General features: G+C 38.3%; 2 protein-coding genes and 1 pseudogene across 2 annotated transcripts in view; 1 reads left to right on the top strand and 2 right to left on the bottom strand.

Moving 5' to 3' along the window:
• GNGT1 (G protein subunit gamma transducin 1) overlaps positions 1–22,286 on the bottom strand; it is a 177,092-nt gene that overhangs the window by 129,370 nt on the left and 25,436 nt on the right. The gene's annotated exons all lie outside the window — the stretch shown is intronic.
• Positions 1–22,286, bottom strand: part of LOC133072742 (histone-lysine N-methyltransferase SETMAR-like) — a 163,361-nt pseudogene that overhangs the window by 115,663 nt on the left and 25,412 nt on the right.
• LOC133072740 (methylmalonic aciduria and homocystinuria type D homolog, mitochondrial-like) lies at positions 8,044–9,195 on the top strand. The gene has a single exon (XM_061166293.1). The coding sequence runs from the start codon at positions 8,142–8,144 to the stop codon at positions 9,030–9,032; it is 891 nt and encodes a 296-aa protein (XP_061022276.1). The 5' UTR covers positions 8,044–8,141; the 3' UTR covers positions 9,033–9,195.

Genomic DNA, 22,286 nt, shown 5'->3' with positions numbered 1-22,286 from the left:
ACTGAGGGAATTTTCAATTAGAACAACTTGAGAAAGTCCTATAAACCTGTAAGTGGTAAGAATGAAATGACCAACACATTTTACTCACAGTATTATTTGGGATCCTGGTGTGGCTAAAACGGTTTTAACAAGTAAGCTCTGTCTTTGTATCTTATACCTGGATTTTTAACTTATTTATTTTTGTTACCATTCTGCCTAGCTCTTATTCCCCCTTGTGCCTATTATCTTTTTTCCTTACAATCCCTAGTGTTTCAGTTTGTTGACTTGCTAACATATGTTAGACTTTCTGGAGGCCAAAATTTGTGTTGCTAATTTTAAGAATCATTTACGTTTTGCTCTATTTTGAGCCCCATTTCATATTAGTAGAGTTTGTTTTTAGTGTAACTTCTCATTCTTATCCCCCAGTTCTGCTGCTGTTCTCTTTTATTGTTCCTCTTTAATTTATTGCATCTATTACAGACTGGACTTTATATGCAACTGAAACAGATTTAGTTCTAGAATCCAGCTCCTATCAGCTGTCAAAGCATGCTACAATTACCTGGACCATACCTTCTTTCTTTACCACTTCCTGAAATAATGCTGGCAGAATGCACTACTGATTACCTAAATGTCTAATCCAATGCATACTCCTCAGTACTCATCTTATTTGAATATTTGTTATTTGTGATACCCTTTTTTCTTCTTAAATATATCCTTTCATTTCTGAGACACTACTCTCCCTTACTGGAGCTTCCCTGATGGTTCAGTGGGTAAGAATCTGCTTGCAACCCAGGAGACACAGGAGACTCGGATTTGATCCCTGGGTTGGTAAGATCCCTTGGAAGAGGAAATGGCAACCAACTCAGTAGTCTTGCCTGGAAAATTCCATGGACAGGGGAGCCTAGTGGACTACTGTCCATGAGATCACAAAGAATTGAACCCAATTAAGCACAAGCACAGATGGACAGAATCTCCCTTAGTACTTGCCTATATTTTTTATTCTTTCTTCTCCCTCTCTTTTGCTGACTCTTTTTCTACTATGGCAGACTGTCTCCAGGATGATTATCAATGACCCTTGCCCTCTGGTATTTACACTGAGTAAATACTCAGTATTTGTCCTTCCACACTGAGTAGGGCTGACCTATCTAGTCAACTATAAAGGATATTGCAGAAACAGTCATGTGTGACTTTTATAGCTAAGTCATGGAAGACAGTGCCGTTTCCACCTCACTCTCTAGGACCACCTGCTTTCAAGAAGCTAGCTGACAATTCAGAACACAGTTATTAAAGAAGTGAAAAAGGTAAAAAAAAAAAAAAAAGTGGAGTTTTATGCATCTACATGTCCTAGAAAAAAAAAAAAAAAAAAACCTGAAATCAATATGCATTAAAGAGCAAAGGACCTTTATATTTATTTGAGATACCAAAGAGGGTAAGACCTTTGGAGTAGGACAAACTGGAAATAGGTTAGTTTTGAATGCAATACAAGCTGATCTACTTGTGTTCTTTGCCTACCAGAAGAAAATTTTATCCCCTCTGGAGGAAAATGGCACCAGTGAGAGCCTCGACCATGTTTTTAAACAGTATGTCTAGGAGTCAGTAAAAAGTAGATATGCCAAGAAATAGGATCAAGTAATAAAAACCAAGGGGAAAAAAAGGAAGTATAAATAATTAAAAGGGTATAAACTTGATTAAAATGTTTTTAAAAACAGAAAATAAAGGATATCTCACTGTAAAGTAGGAATTTATGAAAAACAATCAGATAAAAATTCAAGAATTGATGGAACTTCCCTGGTGGTCCAGTGGTCAAAAAACCACCTTGCAAAGTGGGGGGGCGTGGTTTCGATCCCTGGTTGGGAAATTTAAGACCCCACGTGCTGTGGAGCAACTGAGCATGCGCAGGACTACAGAGCCGAGCACCACAGCTGGAGAGTTGGCGTGCTGCAACTGAAAAATCCCGTGGGATGTAACAAAGACCCCACACGCTACAACTGAGACAGGAGGCAGCCAACTAGGTAGATAGATTTTTTTTTTAAGTTAAAGAATTGAAAACATAATTTAATATATGAGTTTTGAAAGAGATTAGAAACTGAAAAGAGAATATCAATGAACTACAAGTTGGGTCAGTTCAAATTAAAAGAACATTGAAAAGAGCATACACACACGTGGGACATGATGAAAGACTCTTCACATGTGTAATTGGAATTTCAGAAGAAAAAAGGAGAAAAAATTCAGGAGAAAGATGAGAGAAGAGAACAGAAGTAATATTAGAAAACTTAATGGTTAGAAATGGTTAGAAAACTAATTAAAAAGAATCAAACACTGATACAAACCTAAGGAAGGATAAATAAAAATGACCACATTTTGGCATGTTTAGTAAAATTGATGAAAACAAAGGAGAAAGAGAACATTATAAGGGCAGCTGGAGGAAATAACACATTATTTTAATAAATGAGACATACCCAAGATGATAAAAATCAGAAGACAAAAGAAAATAATTTCCTAGCAGAACATCTTTCAAAAATGAAGGAAAAAAAAAAAACTAAAGATGCTTTCATAAAGCAAAAACCAAAAGATTCAGTGTCAGCAAACTGACACTGAAAGAAATGCTAAGAACAGTTCCCCAGTCAGAAGACAAAGGGCCCTTGGAGGAACTGTAATAATTCAGGGAAGAGTGAGACATACCGAAAGGTTCATGTCTTTCATAACTAACACACTTTTGAGGCATCTAGGTGAGATGTTTTGTAGAATATTCCTCAGTTGGGATTTATTTGATGTGTTTTCACGCTTAGACTGGGATCATGAGTTTCAGAAGTCAACAGAAGTCAAGTGCTATTTTCATGACACTAAATCAATGGTATATTCTGTTCATTATGTATTAATGTTGGTGTGAAATTTGGTCACCTGGCTGAGATAGCTTTTGTTATGTTTCTCCACTGTAAAGTTACTCTTTTTTCCCCTCTTTTCATACTGAAATCTTTGGAAGGAAGTAAACCGAGAACTTCCAGATGTTCAAGCTGGTTTTAGAAAAGGCAGAGGAACCAGAGATCAAATTGCCAATATCCACTGGATCATTGAAAAAGCAAGAGAGTTCCAGCAAAACATCTATTTCTGCTTTATTGACTATGCCAAAGCCTTCGACTATGTGGATCACAATAAACTGTGGAAAATTCTGAAGGAGATGGGAATACCAGACCACCTGACCTGCCTCTTGAGAAACCTGTATGCAGGTCAGGAAGCAACAGTTAGAACTGAACATGGAACAATGGACTGGTTCCAAATAGGAAAAGGAGTACGTCAAGGCTGTATATTGTCACCCTGCTTATTTAACTTATATGCAGAGTACATCATGAGAAACGCTGGTCTGGAAGAAACACAAGCTGGAATCAAGATTGCCGGGAGAAATATCAATAACCTCAGATATGCAGATAACACCACCCTTATGGCAGAAAGTGAAGAGGAACTAAAAAGCCTCTTGATGAAAGTGAAAGAGGAGAGTGAAAAAGTTGGCTTAAAGCTTAACATTCAGAAAACTAAGATCATGGCATCTGGTCCCTTCACCTCATGGGAAATAGATGGGAAGACAGTGGAAACAGTGTCAGAATTTATTTTTTGGGCTCCAAAATCACTGCAGATGGTGACTACAGCCATGAAATCAAAAGGCTCTTACTCCTCGGAAGGAAAGTTATGACCAACTTATATAGCATATTAAAAAGCAGAAACATTACTTTGCCAACAAAGGTCCATCTGGTCAAGGCTATGGTTTTTCCAGTGGTCATGTATGAATGTGAGATTTGGACTGTGAAGAAGGCTGAGTGCTGAAAAATTGATGCTTTTGAACTGTGGTATTGGAGGAGACTCTTGGGAGTCCCTTGGACTGCAAGGAGATCCAACCTGTCCATCCTAAAGGAGATCAGTCCTGGGTGTTCATTGGAAGGACTGATGCTCAAGCTGAAACTCCAGTACTTTGGCTACCTCATGCAAAGAGTTGACTCATTGGAAAAGACCCTGATGCTGGGAAAATTGAAGGCAGAAGGAGAAGGGGACAACAGAGGATGAGATGGCTGGATGGCATCACCGACTCGATGGGCATGAGTTTGAGTAGACTCCGGGGGGTTTGTGATGGACAGGGAGGCCTGGCGTGCTGTGATTCATGGAGTCACAAAGAGTCGGACACGACTGAGCGACTGAACTGAACTGAACTATGGACAACACACACTTAAGTAGTAGGAAGTCATGTTCCAACTCCTTGAGGGCAACATATTTACATAAATTATTCTGAATTCTTAAGCACAGGTTGGAGAAGGAAATGACGGCCCACTCCAGTGTTCTTGCCTGTAGAATCCTGTGGACAGAGAGACCTGGAAGACTATAGTCCATGGGGTCGCGAAGGGTCGGATATGAGTGAGTGACTGAGCACAAGCATGGGTTATTTGTCTCTTCTCCCCCACCTCTATTAACTTATTTAACCACTTATTTATGCTAGGATGGACTCAATGAGTATTTATTTTATACTTTGGATTATCATTTAGTAAAAATTATGCTGTTTTTCGAATCATTCCAGCTTTGGCCATAGAGCTTTTTTACCCGGCTCTGTAAGTTTCGTCTTTCCCAAATGTCATATTGGGATCATACAGGTCATAGACTTTTTAGACTGTTTTTTTTCACTTAACAAGTGCTATTTAGGTTTTCCCATGTCTTTTCATGGTTTGATAATAGATCACTTCTTTTTACTGTTGAATAATATTCCACTGTATGGATACTGTTGTTGTTGCTTAGTTGCTAAGTCATGTCTGACTCTTCATAACCCCGTGGACTGCAGCACGCAAGGCTCCTCTATTCTTCACTGTCTCTGGGAGTTTGCGCAAATTCATGTCCATTGAGCTGGTGATGTTATCTAACCATCTCATCTGCTGCCCACTTCTCCTCCTGCCCTCAATCTTTACCAGAGTCAGGGGCTTTTCCAATGATTCAGCTCTTTGCATCAGATGGCCAAAGTACTGGAGCTTCAGCTTCAGAATCAGTCCTTCCAATGAATATTCAGGTTGATTTCCTTTAGGATTAACTGGTTTGATCTGTATGGACTTTATGGATATAACAGTTTGTTTATCCATTTACCTGTTGAAAGATATCTGGTTGCTTCTGTCTTGGCAATTATGAATAAAGCTGCTATAAACATTTCTATGCAGGTATTTATGTGGGCCTCAGTTTTCAAATCAAATGGGTAAATACTAAGAGCATAACTGCTAGGTTATATGGTTTAGACTGTTTAGCTTTGTATGAAACTATCAAACTGTCTTCCAAAATGGCTGTACCATTTTTCATTACTACCAGTAATGAATGTGAGTTTCTTTTGTTCTACATCAAAAATTTGTATTGTCATTTTTTTTTACTTCAGCCAACCTAAGAAATATGTAGTAACATCTCATTGTTGTCTTGATATGCAATTTTCTTATGACAAATAATGCCCAGCATATTTTTAATATGCTTATTTACCATGTCTATATCTTTTTTGATGAGATGCTTGTTGGGTTGTATATGCATGACCTTCTAGAATCATAGATATGAATATGTAGGACTTTTCAAAGCCCTCTATAGACACTACATTGTTCAGAGTTTTCTTTACAGCTTGTTGATTAGCTTGTTGCTTTCCCCAGCTGTTTTCCACTGCCTTGGGTAGTCATGATGTTAATTAATTGCCTCTGATCTTTTCTAACAAACAGCCCTTGGTAAAAGAATGTTAGCACTAAGAAAGCTCTGAACCAGTTCAAATAAAGTCTGCCTTGGAAATGTGGTCTACCATTGAACCACCAGACATGTCAAATGACAATAGTTCTCTGGGACTGGAATTTTGAAGGAACTTCAACTCCATTCTCCCTCTTTCAATGACTCCAGCTGATTTCTTTTCATTGTGACTGGGGGCTGTTGGTTTTTGAGGCTATTGTGCAGTTAGGAAATGAAAGAAATAGAGCAAACTAAAATGCCATAAACCTCACTTTCGTTACAGAGATTCAGGTGCTTTTCTTGAATAAATTCTCCTTGGATTGCTATTACATGAGCCTCTGTTTAAATCTTGGAGTTCTTATAAAGTTGTTTCTAACAAGTTTTCTAACTGTTCTTACTGCTTTCGCAAATGAGAGGATTTTTGAGGGTCCTCACCCCACTATTTTCACTGAAGTTTCACTTGCTTATTATTTTAGGCTTTCATTTAATTTTGCTGTAGATTTTGTCAGCTTCAGTATCAGAACCCTGTCCAGCTTTTGATCTTAGAATTTTTTCTGAGAAAGAAAGAGTGAATGAATACCTGCTACAGCTGCACAGTTACTTCTCAACTAAACTATTTGAAGAATATTAGCCTACTCTATATGGTCTGTCAGCATATTGTGCTATAAACTTGATTGATCACCATGTTATTCTCAGGTTGTAGAAGCTTTCTTAAATAATTTATGAGACACAGAGCCATCTTTCAATGAAAGCTCTTTACTTATGCTCTCAATGCAGCTATAGGGCGTATTCCAGTTCAGTAGTACAAAACTTGGCTTTTTCTAATGACAGCAATATGTCTATGACCGTGAGGAAGTTCATAATTATCGTAATTTTCAAAAGCGACCTATTATTTTTCTCTTGTCTCAAATTTGCCATCTGACTCAGATTCCAAGAGAAAACTCAGCTAAAGTTTGATTTCTAGACTCTAATTGAGAGCACCGGATCCTACGCACTAAAATGTAATGTATGCAGGATAGAGTAGCAGTGAAAAGCATAGACTCTGAAGTCGAAGTGCCCAAGACTGAATATTGACTAGGGTTGCATCTACCACTGTTTTTGTGGTGTGTCTTTGGGCGAGTTTCTGAAAGTCAGATGACCTCTGTTTTCTCAAATCAGCATGTCATCAATGATTTCTGCGGGTTTCCTTCCCTTTATATCATGTCTCCAGCAGGAAGCCAGCGCGATCACAGGAATCTCTTCATGTGTTACATTTTCTTGGGGATAAGAGTCCTGTAAGGGTAAAGGTAAAGTGGAAGTTGCTCAGTCATGTCTAACTCTGTGTGAGCCCATGTTACTAGAGAAGTGACAGTTGATATAATCTGTTTTCTGCCAGTGCAGGTCCCAAGCACTTTTTCTTCTCTGTAGAGCTGCTACAATCTTCAGCTCTGGGGTGGCTTCTAGAAAGAATGCTCCTAATCTTGGCTATTTATTGCCCACTTCCATGAATACTGCATTTTTGGTCATCTATGTCCCCAGTTATGCTCTAGATATGGTAAGTGGATGATATTTATTTTATTGTTTCTTGTGTGTTTTGCAAGAGAATCTATGGAAACACTAAATTTTAGACAGCCTCCATTATCCTGTGGCAAGTTGAAAGGTATCTGCTATTTTTTCATCTCCTTATTTCTGGTTTACTTTACTTATTTTTATTTGAAAAATAAAATTTTTAAATTTTTCAACATTTCTAAATCAGTTAAGATACATCTCTTTCATACAAGGTAGGATTGGATTCTTTGTCTAATTAGATTAAGCCCAATATCCTTGATTGGTTCAACAGTAAGTTTGGTTCCTGTTCTGCATTTTATCTAATGTTTCATCCACTTTTTCACTGTGTGGACTCTTTCCCTTTTTTATTGTTATTTTTCTGATAATTAGTTTATATCTGTATATGTAAAGGGTTTATACTTCTATCTTCTTAGGGAGTAGAAAACCTCTCTCTTCATGAAAGTGGTATATAACTTCTCTTGCTTCATTCCTCTACCATTCAGCCTTACTCAACAGCATTATCTTTCTTTGTGTCTACCTTGTTATCCTAATGTGCTTACGCTCTTACTTCTTAGTTTTCAGCTTTAAACAACATGCCTTGACTTTCAACATTCTACCTTTTCTCCACTCATCATGCCGTTTCTGTTACCTGTCATTTCTATGCTGTCAGATTTAATAAACCACTCTGCTACATTTACATCAACTTTTTAGTCAATATTCTACTCTTCAGGTATTCATTATTCATTCATTACTCCTTTAAGGAGTTTTTCCTATAACTCCTTGAATGGATGAAAATTGTGCTCTAGAAGACGGGAAGAGTACGGGCCTGGGACCGCTGGAGGCGGATGTGGCGGCGGTGACTGGAATAACTTTACAAAAGGGAAGATAATTTTCGTCTGCCCTTTCCACCAGAAATGGCCAATGTACTCTGTAACAGAGCCAGACTGGTTTCCTATCTCCCAGGATTTTGCTCTTTAGTTAAAAGGATTGTCAATCCCAGAGCCTTTTCAACCGCAGGATCTTCAGGTTCTGATGAGTCTCATGTGGCCACTGCACCTCCAGATATCTGCTCTCGAACAGTTTGGCCTGATGAAACCATGGGACCATTTGGACCTCAGGATCAGAGATTCCAGCTTCCTGGGAACATAGGTTTTGACTGTCACCTCAATGGGACCGCATCACAGAAGAAAAGCCAGATTCATAAAACTTTACCTGATGTTCTAGCAGAACCTTTATCGAGTGAAAGACATGAGTTTGGTATGGCACAATACGTGAATGAATTTCAGGGTAATGATACACCTGTTGAACAAGAAATTAACAGTGCAGAAACTTACTTTGAAAGTGCCAAAGTAGAGTGTGCAATCCAAACATGTCCAGAGTTGCTGCGAAGAGATTTTGAATCACTGTTTCCAGAAGTAGCCACCAACAAACTAATGATTCTGACTGTAACACAGAAAACTAAGAATGATATGACTGTTTGGAGTGAGGAGGTAGAAAATGAAAGAGAAGTGCTCTTAGAAAAGTTCATCAGCGGTGCTAAGGAAATTTGCTATGCCCTTCGAGCTGAAGGCTATTGGGCTGACTTTATTGACCCATCATCTGGTTTGGCATTTTTTGGACCATATACAAACAACACTCTTTTTGAAACAGATGAACGCTATCGACATTTAGGATTCTCTGTTGATGATCTTGGCTGCTGTAAAGTGATTCGTCACAGTCTCTGGGGTACCCATGTGGTTGTAGGAAGTATCTTTACTAATGCTACACCAGACAGCCATATTATGAAGAAATTAAGTGGAAACTAGCAGTAGTGTCAATTAATTTGATCTTCTGCTTGTCTGTAACATTTGGGATGATCCACAAGCATTGTCAAAGGCTTCCGTTTTTAAAATTTACTCCCTTGTAGGTATTTATTTCAACATTATGGATTTACAATATTGGCAGGTGGTTTATAATTTTTAAATTTCAAATACTCATATTATCATTAAATACACGTTGAGCACATCCACATTGTACAGAATGTGATAATTAACATGTAACCAGGGTATGATCTCATATTGTTATTTCTCCCCTTCATTGGAAAAACCTCACTTTTAATTATACCTCTCCAAAAATAAATCATACATTTGGCTATGATCAAAAAAAAAAAAAAAAAGAAAATTGTGCTCTAGTAAATACTTCAGCAAGAGCTCATGAATACAATATTCTCCAATATTCTAAATATTCACAATAACCAATAGCCTTTTTACTAGACAGTTTGAGTGTGTAAAATATCCTTGGTTCACATTTTTCCCCTAATGTATCTTGAATATCTTTTTTCTAATTAAGAATTTTATTGTAAAGAGATATCATCTAACATGAAACACTGTATTTTGCTTGCAACAGATTCTGAATATTTATCTGGATATTCAAGGAATATCTTCTTTACAATGACATTTCAATAATTTTAATAAGATATAGTTTAGTGTTCACAACATTTCTGGCCATATTTTATCACCTGCCAGAATGTAACACTGATTTTTATCCTCTTTCTTATGGTGTCTTTCGATACAGGATGACCAAAATTCTTTTCCATTATTCATATTTAAATTAGATGGATTCTTCTGAACTAGAAGCAAGAGTTCTCTAGAAAATGAGGGTGGCTCTTTTCAAAGGTTCAAGGGTCAAAAAATCCTTTATCTGTTGTTTTAGTTCAGACTCTAAAATATGGCTCTTCCAAGTCATATGACTATGACTCTGGCTGCCTTTGCTCTGGTCCTTACATCCTACCTTGTTTCTGCAGGGTTTCTGCCCCTTGCCCTTTTTACAGGTTTCTTCATATAAATCATCTTCCAATGAGGTATACCCACATTTAGCTGTCAAGGTATGCTGGTATTTGCTGACATCTGCCACCTCTATTAGGCTTCCCTGGCGGCTGAGTGGTAAAGAACCTGCCTGCCAATGCAGGAGACACAGGTTCAATTCCTGGGTCAGGAAGATCCCCTGGACAAGGAAATGGCAACCCACTCCAGTATTCTTGCCTGGAGAAATCCATGGACAGAGGAGCCTGACAGGCTACTATCTATGGAGCCGAAAAAGAGTCAGACACACTTTAGTGACCAAACAACAATAATACATCTCTATGCTGTCCTAAAATTGTCTGTGCCTCTTTCATGTTCCCCAGTTTCTGCCCCATTCAGTGCAGTTTACATGTGAGATTTGTATTGCCTTACTAGAAGGTAATGGCAACCCACTCCAGTATTCTTGCCTGGAGAATTCCACGGACGGAGGAGCTTGGTGGGCTACAGTCCACGGGGTCGCAAAGAGTCGGACACGACTGAGCAACTTCACTTTCACTTAGCTGTTCTAACAAAGGATCTAATGTAAGTAAACCTTGTTTCTTGCTAATGCAAAGTTCCCGTGGGAGAGTGGTTGGTGAACTGGCATCTTATCTCCACTCCACTGAGTGGTTTAGGAATCCACACTTCATCTGTATTGCTTTTCCACTAGGCTCCAACTCAGAGTTCTCCACATTCAGTTGGGAGATAGAGTAAGGGAAGATTAAAGGAGACACACGCACTTCTTAACCACCTAGGCCCAGAACTGACATACATTCACTTCTGTTCACATATTTTAGGTGAGAACTATTCACAGGGTTCCACCTAAAAGTCAAGCTGAGGGCTCTCCAGACGGTTCAGCATGGGGAGCCGGATGCCAGAATCAACTGTAAACAATGGAAAGGAAGCATGTATTTACTTAACGGTCAGTCTGCTGTATGTCATTTTCCCTTTACTGTTCTGCATGATTTCCAAGAGAAGTGGTAAGATTCATCACTAACTCAGTGGGAAGAAAATCCCAGAAAAAGCTTTAACGGAACCCAATGTAAGCAAAACAATTGCTTTCTAAGTATTTCTTGAAATATTAGCAATTTGTTGTTTCTGCTGTTAATTGATTTTCTTTTTGTGGAGGACTCAACCGGGGCTTTGTTCTCCTTCAAAGATGGTGTAGTAATGCTGCAGGGAATCCAATAACCTTTGTGGTTTTAAAGTATAAATCTAAAATTTTATGGAGACAAGCTGAGCATTAGCAACGAGTGCTTAAAAGCTTTTTTCTTGAAAATAGCCATCTGAACTCTATGTCCTAAGTAACAGAATAAAACCTGACTCTAACTTTAATCTGTAAGCAATGAGGTTATGGATGGGTCATGATGAGTTCTGTATCCACTTATACTTGGAATTCTCCAGGCAAGAATACTGGAGTGGGTAGCCATTCCCCTCTCCAGGGAATCTTCCCGACCTAGGGATTAAACCTAGATCTATTGCATTGCAGGTGGATTCTTTACCATCTGAGCCACCAGGAAAGTCCTATTTAATAACTACATGAGGTGAAATCTTTACAGGGTCCTCTTCCATTATGTGGACTCATACTTGGGAACATGATGGAAGATAATTTTTAATTTCAGCCAAATTTATTAACCTGAGATCTTGGATTCAACAAATCATCTCAAATAGGACAGATGATTTGCTCAGTTGATTACCTAATACCTCAGTGACTGTGTATACTAAATAAAGTTCCTACGACAGAAATTCTTTCTAAATACAGAAGATTAAAATGGAAAAACTTAGGAAGACACAAATTTGGGGATGGACTGGATTGCTTACTTACTCTTTCTTAACTATGCACCCTGGGAGCCCAGGAAAATTTTCCTTAATTAATATGTTGAGAAATAAATGTTTGGAAAGTTCTGGAGAGATTCTTCTCTGAAGGGTGATCATAAAAAAGTGGGAAATTTTATTTTCGTTGTCTCTCGAATTATGATATAACAAGTTATTGCAAAATAGGCAATTTCTTTTGGAATTCTAAAGATTGGTAGTGTGTAAAAGAAATCTTTGCTGATTTAAAAAAATCAATAAATGAACATTGATTGCGCACACAAACACAAAAAGTTGGGAAGGCTGCCATTAAATAAATTCTGATATAAATGGGAATGATGAGATTCTGAGTTAACTGAGACCAGGGAGCAATCATTTAACATCACGAATACGGTGGCACAGTCACAGCACAGTCACAGAGCTTGAGTGATAATCAGGATGATTTGACCCTAAGAGATGGCTGGCAGTGGCCAACCAACAAAAATCTGTTCTGAACATCTTAGTTTGTTTTATCTGCTCGACTCTTTATCCATCCATACTCAGCTCTGAGTTCTGAGATGCTGTCTTTTATGGAAGGCATCACCACGCAACTGGCTTCCAAATGATCTTACCAGAAGGATACTGGAGGGAGGAAAGGAAGAGAGATTGAGATATTTGTTTCCCCCAGCTCCTTCCCCACTTACCCTGGCACTGGTAATACACAAATACCTCTAATTTAGGTCCTAGCCACCAACAAGCAGCCTCTTCCCACAGCTACAGCTCTCACTAGTCCCTGGTTAAAGCTCTTACGCATTGTCCCTTCACATCTTATTTGTTTCACCATCCTTGCTTGTTCCTTTAATTTTTCCGACATAATTGCAAATATTCCCTTCCTCTAATTTTCTCTCAGTGTTCCATCTGTTTTCTGCTATGGCCTTGATGGATAAATAAATTGGTAATAAGAGTATTCTCAGGAAACAGACCTCAACGATAGTGTAGGGATGGAGTTGCTTGTATATTAGGTGAACAAATATGTCATAATGTCATCAAGGAGACATGGGACACTGGCAATATGTAATATAAAAATATACTGACCACTCATATAGTCATCACCACTGATGGAGTATAGTAAAGAACAAGTTATTGGAAAATCAATTAGCTTTGGAACTATGAATGATTTTGACAATAATGTTTAAAAAGACTGAAGGATGAGATTGGCTGCTTCTTCCTAGTCTAGAGATAGTTCAAAAAGGAAAGGAAAAATGGAAAGCCTGAACTAAACCCTCTACTCAAAGCTTAGCAGAGGATGGGGATGTGTTTACAGAGAAACTCTAAGGGAGTTTTATTGACATATTATTTCAATGAAACTTTCCTGAATCCAGTGAACTTATGGCTGAGGATTAAGCATAGGAATTTATTGTAAAAGTTGTTGACTCTTTGCAACACCATGGACTGTAGCCTGCCAGGCTCCTCTGTTCATGAAATTCTCCAGGCAAGAATACTGGAATGGGTTGCCATTCTCTTCTCCAGGGGAATCTTCTCGACCCATGAATTGAACTCAGCTCTCCTGAACTGCAGGCAGATGATTTACCATCTGAGCCAATGGTGGCTCAAGAATTAATGGTAAACAATTCTGAGTCCTCATACTAAGGTAAAGCATTGGTTACAATAGATTGGAACCCTAAGTCATGGACTGGAAAAAGTTGGTGTGAAAGATGAGGCTGACAACCTCAGACTTTTAAGTCCCCCTGAACTTTGAGACTGGAAAATCCCATGGACAGAGGAGCCTGGTAGGCTGCAGTCCATGGGGTTGCGAAGAGTTGGACACGACTGAGCGACTTCACTTTCACTTTCCACTTCCATGCATTGGAGAAGGAAATGGCAACCCACTCCAGTGTTCTTGCCTGGAGAATCCCAGGGACGGGGGAGCCTGGTGGGCTGCCATCTATGGGGTCGCACAGAGTCAGACATGACTGAAGCGACTCAGCAGCAGCAGCAGCAGAACTTTGAAAAAGGAAGCAGACTCCTCACCACCCCAACTAAAGGATGACTCAAACTGCATAAATAACATTCAGTGACTTGACCTAGGAAAGCTGTCTCATAAAGGAATGCTAAATCTCTACAGGACTCACCCTAAATATTTTTACTGTCTTTTGGCCCATAATAAAATCAGGTTCTCATTAGAGCCCAGACAAAACAGTACAAGGAATGTTTAATCTGGTAATAGCTTACACACAGAAAGTAGTGTTTTTCTCAATTTAATATATGTAAATATGTGGGGGAAATGTCTGAGAGTGGATTCTTGGAATGTTAAACCAGATTATTATGACTAGACCAAATTTGTTGACATGAGAACCTCCACCTTAGATTGAATATATAGCCTTGAAAAACACAGAGTGGTCTAACAGTGCACTAGCTTAGACTGAATATTGAACCCAAGAATATGAAGGGATTATGACCCTCAAACTGTCCATCATGAGTGGAGTATCATTTGATTTGTTGAACCATGTGCATGGAGCATGTCATTGTTCAACAGATGGTGAATATGGGATGGGCCCTAGCAGATCAGAAAGAATGAATAACTTGCCTGAACATGGCCCTCAAGGTCCCTGTTCCCACTGCTTTGTTGCCTTAGCTTTAACTATACCTATGGTCTTAAAGAAGCTCCCTTTGGCCCGATACCTTTGGAGGGGAAATAAAAGTTGTTGACTGTTTAATAGTTAGTAGAGGAAAGAAAGTGTTCTTTCTTCGTGACATTCTGGCACCAGCAAAAGGCTGATAGCCACTACATCACAGAGCTCCTCAAGGCTGACCCTGAATGGCAGCAATGAGAGAATTTTTCCAGCTGGTCTTCTCATCTATTGTCCATGGTGGGAGAGTCGGCCTGAAGTATTGATTTATCCTAGTTTTCAGCAACTCTAAAGATTTCTGTAAGCCTTTCAATATCCAGTAATAAATCTATCTCTGTTCCAACCTGCTTAAGAGCACTGTAGTCTCTGCAAGTGAATCCCAGGCAAAGACATTTAACTAAAATTTTATGACTTGAGTACATATCATGATTTCATGATCTTAAAAGCATTATAGTACAATGACATATATAAAGTACAACTGTTGCTTTTATTTGCATTTAGCAGAAACTGTTCATATAAATATGGTCAAGCTAAAGCAATTTTTCTTCTTGACAGAGTGGTGGAGCTATTATGATATAGCTAGGAAACTTGTTTTATTTTTTAAGTAATAATTTCTCATACCCTAAAAATGTATAGAGAGGTGAATTTTACAAGTCAAAATACATTCAGCTGGTGAATTCACCTGGTGTATTCAATGTATTCACCTGGTGAATTCACCTGGTGTATTCAATGTATTCACCTGGTGAGAACGACAAGAGGTTCAATACCATCTTTTGGTTAATAAGTCAGTTCTCCTAAATGCCTGGTGTCATAAAATGTCTAAGCCATAGTGTGCTGGGAATTTAAACTGCAACTTTACATGACCTGGGTGAATGACTGAAATACTGATGTAGGTTTTTCCCTGGAAAGAACATTAACTTTACTTCTTAATTTGAAAAGTCATATTGAGCTCCATCTAGTTGGTCTGATAAATAAACCATCCTTGAGGAAGTAGCAACAACTGATATGCAGGTGATTTGACCAAAGAAGTGAAAAACTATAAAATAAGTAATGTAAAGGTCTTGTTTTCTTGGAACCTTTAGGCCAAATATGTTTCCTTTGGAAATATCAATACAAAACATGTAAATAGTGACATTTAATCTACTTCTTTACAAACAAAAAATCATAAAATTCATCTTACAAAGGTTGAAGGATTTTCCCTAGAGGATATGGTGGCAATTCTGGAATTGCTGTTAAAATGTTTATTAAATTTCTTTAGGGCTATGATTAATAATACTGATAATAATATCCATTAGTGCATAATAAGACCCTGTTATGTGACTGGCTGTGCATTAAGTAGCTTGGACAATTTAAATAACCTTGTCAAATTAAGAGATAAAGTCTAAACTTGCTTTGTCTGACTCCAAAACTTGCACAATTTTCCTTGTTGCCACTGAAATAAATACATGTGGAAATACATTTGAACGAACATTTCACAACAACGGACCAAGTGATTTAGGTGTTGATTTAACGCAAGAAAGTGCAGTGCCCTTCATGTTATTTAAATGGTTTCATGATGTTAGGATGATGAGCATGAAATAAGAACACTGTAGTTTTCTCATATTTATGCCCAGCTTCGGGCTAAGTTGTCAGAGAGGTGAAAGTGTTATGTCTTTTTTTTTTTTTTTTTTTTTGTAATTTTTTGCCCTCCCTGTCACAAAAGCCCTCTAAAATGAGGTCTTCTCTCCTTCTCTGGCTGATCAGTGAGATAGAATACCTACCGTTGTCTCCATCCTTGGCATTATGGTTAGTCCATTCGTGTGCTCACTGTGAAAGTACTGGGATGAGAACCTAGTTGTTTATGAAATCTCTTCAGGGCTTTTTCCAGGCTTTATTACATTTCTTCAGTCTTCCTACCTCTGTCTTCCTTTGACAATGTCCTGCACTCTCAAAGTTATATATCACTTCGTTTCTCAAGTTCTCAAGCACTGCCACTTTCTATAGAGAATTCTTCTCTCAACTAATAGCTAGCAGGAAATGGAGGGATAGTGCGTGCTTCTTTGATTTCATATCAATGTCCCCCCACTGCAGAAGAGGAATCAAACAGCTAATTTGACATTTGGTGGCGATTAGCCAGCCTCCCTGCTCGGTCACCCCAGGTCTTTGACAACAAGCGCGTGAAAGTAGTAACCACAGCGACACGATGGAGGCAATTCATACACCTAGTAGTATGTGCTCTATCTCACTAAGCCTGGGTATCCATTCTTGCTCCTGAATGTCCAATGGCAGTAAAAACTGACACTAAATCCTCTGTATGGCACCATCCCTTGATGAATCCACCCATCTCCTCGATAGCAAGTTGAATAATCTGATTCTTTCTTCCCCAGAGGATGCAGAAACTTGTCCTTATTAGGACTGGTAATATTCCAGTTATGGGTTTACTTTTTCTACCCACAGAGCCTTAGCTAGCAAAGTCCAAAGACTCATGGGATGTCTAATTAGTTATAGCACAATACTGCATAAAAGTGCTTCATACCAGATCAGTAGACCTTTCATACCCTGCACCACCCTTTCATACCCTGCTGGACTGATGGACTTGGCATGGACTCTTACAGGGGCAGTGAAATCACTAGCGTAGGCATAACTTGCAGGATCAGGGCACGTTTACAGTGCTCATGGAGGCAGAAAACTGAGTCCTGGGACCCAAAGGATGGACGTAATTTCACCTTCTTTCCAAGCGATCAACTGCAGAAGTTTTTGTTTTCTATCCATTCCCAGTTGGCTCAGTGGTAAAATAAATCTGCCTGCCAAGCAGGAGATGTGGGTTCGATCCCTGGGTTGGGAAGATCCCCTGGAGAAGGAAATGGCAAGCCACCTAGAGAATTCCATGGGCAGAGGAGTCTGGCAGGTTACAGTCCATGGGGTCGCAGAGTCGGACACGACTTAGCAACTAAACAACAACAACATTTAAGTTCAGGCTCTGTTTCACCTGAGGTCCTTTTCCTTTGATGGGAGTCGGGGCTGAGGTGAGGAAAGATTCTTTCACCAGAGAATCCAACAGCCTGTGAATTGTGACTTGGTCACACAATACTCTTCAAAGCCTCAAACACAGGAGTTTCTATACCATCCACTCTGACTGACTCTGATTATCATGAGGAAATAGAAATGCTACAGATACGTCTGAATGGAGGGAGATGTGTGAAACGCAAGGAATTCCCTGGGGTGCCTGTTTTGCTTCCATGTTCAGTAACTGCCAGAAATGGGCATTTAGAGCAACCAGAGCTTGAAAAGGGCATAATAAAAAAAGGAGGCATAAAAAAAAAGTGATGGAGGTCTGGGTCTCCACCAGGCTAGGGAACTAGCTGAGGTTGAGGGGAATCCAGGAACGACTGAGGAGGGAGGTGATGAATATCAGCTGTGAGTTCAAAAACGGCAGCTAGTTTCTCTAGCTTCCCTGTTTCATAAAGTGTCAATAACTACTGCTTTAGAGAAATTATGAAAGGACAGAATCACTTTAATATAGGACATGAATAACACAGAATATTAAAGCGTCGACCTTCAACAGTATTTTTCATCTCACTCCAGCTTTTTTGGAGTAAAGCTTCATTCAGCAGATTCTATTCTGTCAATAACTGGTATCTGCATCTCTTTGTCCCAGATGATGTTGATACGCGTGCTCAGTCGTGTTTGACTCTTCGCCACCTTATGGACTGTAGTCCACCAGGCTCCTCTGTCCACAGAATTTCCCAGGCAAGAATAGTGAAGTGGGCTGCCACTTCCTACTCCAGGGCACCTTCCCAGCCCAGAGGTTGGACCTGCATCTCTTGCTCCTCCAGCACTGGCACGGGGACTCCTTACCACTGCGCCACCTGGGAAGACTGGGCTTTCCCCAAAGCTACCCTTGCCCGTGCATGTGGTAGTCTGGAGTTAACCCCCTACCTCCCAATCCCAGCAAACAAAAGTTGGTGGATGAATATCCCAGTTCCCTCATTCAGAACTGGTAAATATCCCTTTGGAAATACTACTTGTAACACTCATCTCATCTCTGTTCCCTTCTTTCTAAAACCTTCCTCCCTCAAGTCTTAACTGTTTTGGTAGATTTCTAACGCCTTTGCTGATTTTTTAAAAACATTTAACAGCCTTTAAAGGTGTTTTGTGGGAACATGTTTCCTGAAAAATAACCTATTCTAAATGTCAGTGGAAATCTTTTGTGAGCCGTTTTTTACTTTCCAACATAATTTCTGGCTATTTTTTAAAGCATGTTAATGATAGTATTACTGAGCAATCACGATTTGACATGCTTGATACTGGTCAGCATGTATACATTATATCAGATTTTCCCACCTACAAATATTATCCCTATTTAAATATAAGAAAATGAGCTAAAGAGAGGCTAAAAAATCTTTCTGACGATCATACATTTAATTAATAATGACATTATTTAATTTAATGATAATTTGGTTCCAAGCTTCTACTGCCTTACCACTAATCCTTAAGTTTTACATGTACAGCAAAATAAAGGAAAATTGTATAAAGAGCATATGCCCCATCCTAACTCACAGATATTCTGGTTAATTTTGTCTGTAAAGGACTTCAGAATCAACAACTTTGGCAAGCAATCCCGATAACCTGATGTATATATTCCAAGACAATATTTTGAGAAATAATGTCCTATATCAGATTGCCTGTCTATTTTTCACTTTATATAAGTACACAAGGTTTAAAAAAATTGTAACTTACTTGAACTCAGAGGTCAACCATTACACTTGGAATATGATTTTCATAGGATGTAACACAGCACATGGGAGGGCTTCAATAAATATTTTATAAATATTCTAGAAGAGGAATGTGTACATGATCTGATATTATTATGGTCTAACAAAAATAAGAGAAAAATAAACAAGAAAAACTTCATTGTCAAAGTGCAGGAAATCTGTGCCTGGCACAGATGAGAATATAGATTTCAAGGAAACTGACATTATCCTTATCCTGCTAGATATATAGTAGATATTATTGTTTTAAAAATTAATTAAAAAGAATGTTTATATTTTTATAACTAAGTCACTTTTTTGTATAGCAGAGATTGGCACAGCATTGTAAATCAACTATACTTCAGTAAAAAAATAAATTAAAAACTAATCAGGAAAATATCATGTTCAGATGTGCCTAATTTCAAGTCAAATCAGTTTCTTTTTATCAAGCATAGTCTTGTTTTTAAATAATTAATCTTATGGAAAAATTGAGTTCTGACATTTAACATTTTCAGTAACTTTTACAGAAATAGTCTAAACCCTAAGGAATATTCTAGAGTTTTAGATATCAGTAAGATCATTTTAACACAGCATGCACTTACTTACGGAGAAGGCAATGGCACCCCACTCCAGTACTCCTGCCTGGACAATCCCATGGACGGAGGAGCCTGGTAGGCTTCTCCGTCCATGGGGTCGCTAAGAGTCAGACACGAGTGAGTGTCTTCACTTTCACTTTTGACTTTCATGCATTGGAGAAGGAAATGGCAACCCACTCCAGTGTTCTTGCCTGGAGAATCCCAGGAACCGGGGAGCCTGGTGGGCCGCCGTCTATGGGGTCGCACAGAGTCTGTGCGACTGACACGACTGACGCGACTCAGCAGCAGCAGTACTTATTTAGCATAAAATTTTCATTTATTTTGTCATAAGTGTACTTGATGGACAAATCATTCTTTCCAGTTTGTTCACCTTGATTCTATTAAATAAGAAGGTCCCTGCAGCAGACGATCCTATAAGCCATTTCTATCTGGGAGTGTAATGACCCTCCATCTGACATAAATATATTTCAGAGTTTTCCTTTCTATGACAAAAGAAAAACTTTGATTCAGACCCATTTGATATCTCAAGTGCTTGGAGTGGAGTTTGGAGTTAAGATATAGCTCCAGATATGTCTGAAGCTCATCTTTCTATCAAAATACAATTTGTACTGACAAAAATGATAATTCAGAGAAATATTAGAAATAAGAATAACAGGTTCACCATATGCAGATTCTTTCAAGTAAATGATTCAGTCAATGTGAGAGAAATAAGAAATAAAAAATTAAAGCACAAAACCAGACTAACACTTCTGGCATGAGAATTATATTATGTTCTAGGTATGTTGATGGAATGTAATATACAAATGAATGTCATCCCTCATGTATGTAAAAGCAGAAGAAAAAGGTTGAAAGCTAGTATTCTGTATTTACCCTAGGTATTCAACAAGAAAACACAACTCACATAATAAAAGATTCTTTTAAAGGAAGCAAAAAGTGTTACAAAAGTATTTGCCTTAAAATTCCCCAACAGAAGAGCAAACCCTACTTTGCAAAGTAAAGAAATAAAATTTTACCCAGAAGGAACTTAAAATAGATAATGATTACATGAAGTGATTGAAGGCAGGAGGAGAAGGAGACAACAGAGGATTAGATGGTTGGATGGCATCAACGACTCGATGGACATGAGTTTGAGCAAGCTCTGGGAGTTGGTGATGGACAGGGAAGCCTGGCGTGCTGCAGTCCATGGGGTCACAAAAAGTCATACATAACTGAGCAATTGAACTGAAATGAAGTGACTGAAGTTTTAAAATACTAAAATTTGAAATATTAAAACATTAAGAATACAAAACTTCTGAGCAGGATGAATTAGGTTACAGCAGGCTAATGATCCTCCTGCAATAACTAGGTAAAGTGAGATAAATTCAAAGTGTCATGGTTATACAGACATTTGGAGAGCTGTGGAAGCAATGAGAAGTGAAGAAGGTAAAATACCTCTGAAGAGCAGAAATTTATTTTTCTAAGACAGGGTGCTTAAAAGACAAAGATTTGCTGAAAAGAAAGGAAGAGTATGGAGAACACAGTGAACCCTCCAATGGGAGTCTTAGAAAATGAGGAATAAGAAGGAATACCCTCAATCTGAAAAAAAAGAATACCTGCAAAAGAACATACAGCAAACACCACAGTGAATGGTGACAGCTTCCCTCTGAAATAGGAAAGACATGGTGATGTTCTCTGTCATCACTTCTGTTCAAAATCAGACTAGAATTTGCATCCAGTGCAATAAGACAAGGAAAAGAAAATAAAAGACTGACACTGGAAATGAAAAAGTAAGTTTCCATTATTTTCAGATAACATGTGTGCAGAAAATCCAATGGAATCTACAGTTATTAGAAATAAGTGAACATAGCAAGTCTGATCCAGAAAAAAGTAATGTTTTTTTAAATTACCTTTATAATGTTAAAACAAAATATCAACCACCTGGAAATAAATCTAATGGAAAATGTGTATAATAACTATATTGAAAAGTACAAAAACTGATTATGAAGGGATACATAATCTTCATAGATTAGATGACTCAATATTTTTTAAATGTCTGATCTCCTTAAATTAGATTTTAGGTGCAATGTAATCCCAATCAAATTTCCAGCTAATATATTTTTTGAAAATCAACAGCTGATTCTAAAATTTATATGGAAAGTCAAAAGACCAAGAATACCCACGGCAAATTATCAAACAGCAGAAAAATCAGACATGACCTATTATAATGCTCTAATATTTAAGATGGTGTTGGACTGGTGCACAGATAAACAAAAACACCAATACAGAAAAGGATTCACAATTCTGCAATAGAAGGGTTAAGTTGACCTGTCACTGCAGTGGAAACAGAATGATCTTTCCAAAAACAATGCTGAATCAATTGGATATCCCTATCTATCTATCTAGACCCATTCTTTATACTACACACAAAATTATGACATGAATTGTAGACCTAAATGTGAAAAGTGAAACTATAATACTTTTAAAAGAAAACATATGAAGAAGTGTTCATAATCT

This window comes from Dama dama, chromosome 18 (genome assembly GCF_033118175.1).
Source record: "Dama dama isolate Ldn47 chromosome 18, ASM3311817v1, whole genome shotgun sequence".
NCBI classification, from domain to species: domain Eukaryota; kingdom Metazoa; phylum Chordata; class Mammalia; order Artiodactyla; family Cervidae; genus Dama; species Dama dama.
The sequence above is the reverse complement of the archived record's forward strand: the minus strand, read 5'-3'. Positions and strand labels throughout refer to the sequence as shown.

Coding starts and splice junctions, on each gene's coding strand:
- LOC133072740 (XM_061166293.1), top strand. CDS start 8,142: ATGGCCAATGTACTCTGTAACAGAGCCAGACTGGTTTCCTATCTCCCA.